Source organism: Pyxicephalus adspersus, chromosome 2, assembly GCF_032062135.1.
Source record: "Pyxicephalus adspersus chromosome 2, UCB_Pads_2.0, whole genome shotgun sequence".
Classification (NCBI taxonomy): Eukaryota; Metazoa; Chordata; class Amphibia; order Anura; family Pyxicephalidae; genus Pyxicephalus; species Pyxicephalus adspersus.
Genome location: NC_092859.1, coordinates 158,559,443 through 158,564,333, shown reverse-complemented (window position 1 = coordinate 158,564,333; position 4,891 = coordinate 158,559,443). Strand labels below are relative to the sequence as shown.

The following is a 4,891-nucleotide window of genomic DNA, read 5'->3' as shown; positions in this document are numbered from 1 at the left end:
CCATGTGCCAGGGTTGTATTTCCTCTGCTAACCATGTGCCAGGGTTGTACCTTCTTTGCTAACCATGTGCCAGGGTTGCACTTCCTGTGCTAACCATGTGCCAGGGTTGTATTTCCTTTGCTTACTATGTGCCAGAGTTGTACCTCCTGTGCTAACCATGTGCTAGGGTTGTATTTCCTGTGCTATATGCCAGGGTTGTACCTCCTGTCCTAACCATGTGCCTGGGTTGTGATTCATGTGCTATGTGCCAGGGTTGTACCTCCTGAGCTAACCATGTGGCAGGGTTGTACCTCCTGTGCTAACCATGTGCCAGGGTTGTATTTCCTGTGCTAACCATGTGCCAGGGTTGTACCTCCTGGGCTAACCATGTGCCAGGGTTGTACCTTCTTTGCTAACCATGTGCCAGGGTTGTATTTCCTGTGCTTACTATGTGCCAGAGTTGTACCTCCTGTGCTAACCATGTGCCAAGGTTGTATTTCCTGTGCTAATTATGTGCCAGGGTTGTACCTCCTGTCCTAACCATTTGCCTGGGTTGTGATTCATGTGCTATGTGCCAGGGTTGTACCTCCTGAGCTAACCATGTGCCAGGGTTGTACCTCCTGAGCTAACCATGTGCCAGGGTTGTACTTCCTGTGCGAACCATGCAAAGCACAAACACAACACAAAAAAGCTGTGGATTGAGATTTATTGAGCTGTCAACAGTAGAGATCTGATCACAAAGGATGTGTAATTACCTTGAAAATTAATTTGAAAGATTAGCTCAGCATAAAGGGAGGAAGGCAAACAGGAAGTTTTAGGTTTGTGCAATGCAAACACAATTAAAAGGGTTTTGCTAATTTCAATAAATAGGGATAGCCTGCACACCATACAGCACAGCTGCAGATTATAGGGCCCATGTATGGCACCAGAGATAAGCAGGGTGACTGTGCTCAGCTGTACGGCCGTACCAGAAGATGAGTAAATTTGGCTCTGCCAGCCATAGAAGTTCCATTGATGGCAGTTGAATGGTGAGCACTAAGTGCTGTGATAATTGTGTATAGGTGTAACCCCAGAACAGCCAGGGGCCCCAAGATGTCTTACAAGAGGGCAGGATACAGCAAGGCGGTGGACTCTCGTTCTGAAGTCTGACGATTCACCAGGTAGAGCTGTTCATTCTGATAATGCTCAATCAGGTGAACAACGCTGGGGAAGACCTGACGAGAACACAGAGGAATGGACATTAGTAAAGACAGAAAGATAAAAAGGTGACAACCAACAAAATGTAGCGCTACTCTAATGGTAGCCATGTACTATGCAATATTTTTGACTGAAAACATTATTAATAATACAAAGTACTTATATAGTGCCAACATATTACACGGCGCTGTACAATGTCCATGTCACTAGCTGAGGAGCTCACAATCTAATGTCCCTCCCATAGTCATATGGCATTATCTCAGTCTAAGGTCAATTTGTACTGCATTATCTGTGGGCTCCATCCTATCAGATGCCATCCTTTGTGCAAAAAAGTCCTGGGGGCAACCGTGTGCTGGGACGGGGCATCTAGTGGGGGCTTGCTATAGGTGAAGAGTGCGGCATTAGATTGGGGCTGGTGATACTGGACCGGAGCCTTAAGCTGCGTACACACTTCCGACGAATGGCCGATCGGCCGAAAATCGTTCACAAAAAAGGTGACCAACGACGCCGACGAACGAGGATTGTCGTTGGAAATGAACGGCCGTCACGGCGGATCTGATTGGCTGACGATCGTTCGCTATATATTGGGTGTACGGTCATTCAGTGATCGTGCATTCTTCTGCAATACACTTTACATGTCACTCCCTGCATCGTTTAAATGATCGTATCTAGCGTGTGTACATTATTGGTGGATTATATTTTAATGATTGTATCGTTACAACATGTACAGAATTGTGCACAATACAATCATTCAAGTATAATCGTGCATATCCGTTAATTAGTCGTAATCTTTCGTTTGCTAATGATAATTATTGGAAGTGTGTACCTAGCTTTACAGGCCAATTCTTGTCCAAGGAATTCTAACTCCACATTATCATTCCATATAACCAACACAGGAAAACAGCAAATGAATAATATAACAGGGCCCCTGGATTCTGCACTTCCATTTCCGTTTTTAAATCCAACACAATGCAATATTTATCACTACAAAAACTTCATATCAAACAGTTATGGCGGAATTGATGTACAACGCTGCGTAATATGTTGGCGCTATATAAATCCTGTTTATTAATAATAATATTAATAACAGTTCCCAAAATCTGCATTTGACTGTACAGCCCATTTTGTGACCCCACTTAAGTCATACTAAACTACAGATTTATGCACCAAAGGAGAAAGGCCATACATCATTGCATTCTATTATATTATTCTTCATTTGCTGGAATTCTGCAAAACAGTCTAATAGGAATAAAAACCACACGGAATGATGGTGATACCCACGGGGCCCGATTTATTAAAGCTTTCCAAGACTAGAAAGGATACACTTTCATTAGCGAAGCTGGGTGATCCAGCAAGCCTGGAATGGATCTGGTACAAAACATTAAACAGCAAATGACTTTGATTTGCTGGATCACCCAGCTTCACTGATGAATGTAAATCCTCTCCAGCCCATAGTCTGTAGGTTGCAGCAATTGTGTTGGAGGCTTTTGGAAGAGGTATAAGGTGATCACTGGCTGCAGCAAACAAAATAAATATTTGGAGGACAACAGGTAAAAAGAATGGATGCCCCCGATGATACATAGGCCTGCGGAGGTTGGGTGAACCATACTGATATATGAAATGTATGAATGGACTGTTGGAGGTAGATCAGCACTGGATCCAATATCTGCTGAATTTGCTCCACTCCTTACACGATGGAACGATCACACCCCGTGCTGTAATTGGCTGAAATCTTTCTGCCCCCACTTATAGTAGAGTTAGGTAATTCTTGTGTTAAGTAATCTCTATGTATGACATAAGATGTGTTATGTAGGCATTCTCCTGAACAGGCTGATACAAGTCAGTGTCAGTGTATCAGTGTTATGTAGGTGATATTTGCAGCTAAAAGCCCCCAGGTCAGCATTCCTTGGCATTTTACCCCCATTGGGTGCAGCCACACCGTGTACAATGTTATTTACCAAAGCATTTGTTTCATCTTTTATGCAACACGTCATTGCACAACTGAGATGGCACAGCAATGATTCCTTATAATAACCAGGTAAAGTTTCCTTATTTCCTGGCAGGAACATTGCGTACCGCTCTACACAAACAACAAAGTGACCTATATACCAGGGCGATGTTTGGGAAGCGCGGTGCAGGCACAGCATTGGGTTACATGGCACCCTATGCACATGGTATTATGTGGATGCCGTCCTATGTGCGCAGATAGACACGGATCACCAATCAATAAACAATAAATAACAATAATGTAATATACAAGGAAGAGGATTCGTGTATAAATATGAACTTGTAGTTTCGTAGCACCAACATTATTCACAGTGCTGACCCTCAAAGGAGCTCACAATCCCCACAGCCCCCACCATAGCCAAGTCACAGCCTAAGGACAATTTTTTGGGGAAGGGAATAAACCGAAATGCACGTGGCCGAGTGCCCAAAGAAAAGCCATGCAAATGCAAGTACAAACATATAGAAAGCATGCTGGCCTTTCGAACCCTGGAACCTGCAAAGGCAATGGTTGTGCCGCCCATGATGTTTGGATTAATGGATGAATGTTTTTATTATTATTTTTACTACACAGTAATTATATAACGCAAACATATTATGCAGCGCTGTACAAAGTCCATAGTCATGTGACTAGCTGCCCTTCAGTGGAACTCACAATCTAATCTCCCTACCATAGTCATATGTTATTATGACAGTCAAGGTTAATTTTGGGGGGAAGCCAATTAACCTAACTGCATGTTTTTGGAATGTAGGAGGAAACTCACACAAACATGGGGAGAACCTACAAACTCCATGCAGATAGGGTCCCAGCCAAAATTGGAACCTGGGACCCAGCGCTGCAAAGGCTGGAGTGCTAACCACTGAGCCACTGTGCTTAGCGGAGTATTTTACTATGTTAACCACTAATTGGTGCTGAATGTTTGGAATTTGGAAGATTCCTCCCTCCTATTGTGTGATACTTCCCCCACCTCCTAGATTGTAAGCTCTTCGGGGCAGGGTCCTCCCCTCCTCCTGTGTCACTGTCTATATTTGTCTGTCATTTGCAACCCTTATTTAATGTACCGTGCTGTGTAATATGTTGGTGCTATATACTGAATATAAATAATAATACCTGGGCTAAAAATGATCCCAACCACAAAGGTTATAAACCTACTTCACGTGCACTGAAAATGTTTTATAACCATATATAACCTTGTAAATGTGACGTGACATCATCACTGTGCTGTACATAACCTGTGAAGAGTAGAGCTGTGGGAGGGGCTTAGAAATTCCACCTACTACAAGCTGTCTGCAGAAAACTACAGGAGGGGGCGGAGCCAAGACCAGCCACCCTGCACCAGGAGTGAGAGCAGCAGTCAGAGGTCTTATCACAGGAAGTTGCTGTACAAAAGCAAAGTTTTAGGCTAAATTACTGGACAGATCTGGAAGAAATTCACAAAGCACGCAAAGATTTATTAATGACATGGCTCGTGTTTGCTTATCACAAATTTTTGCCTTCATTTATGAACAGTGGAACCTTCCTTGGGTTCTTTTTGTTATGTAAAAGACAAGTTTGCTATCTACCAAAATTTTGGTCTAATGATCAGTCTGTCAATGCTGTAATTTGGCGCAGGCACACAGTTCTACTGAAAGCTGCAACACACTGGATGATGCAATACATTTATTTATATATATTATATTTATTTTTTAATTCAGTTTGGATGTGGTGGAG

The 4,891-nt window shown here is 43.0% G+C and overlaps 1 protein-coding gene across 1 annotated transcript in view; it reads right to left on the bottom strand.

Annotated features, from left to right (window-relative positions):
• Window positions 1-669: 669 nt before the first annotated feature.
• SH2D6 (SH2 domain containing 6) overlaps window positions 670-4,891 on the bottom strand; it is a gene marked incomplete in the record, with an annotated part of 24,186 nt that continues 19,964 nt past the window's right edge. The window contains 1 exon segment of the mRNA XM_072402881.1: window positions 670-1,193. Coding sequence (XP_072258982.1) covers window positions 1,077-1,193 — 117 coding nt within the window.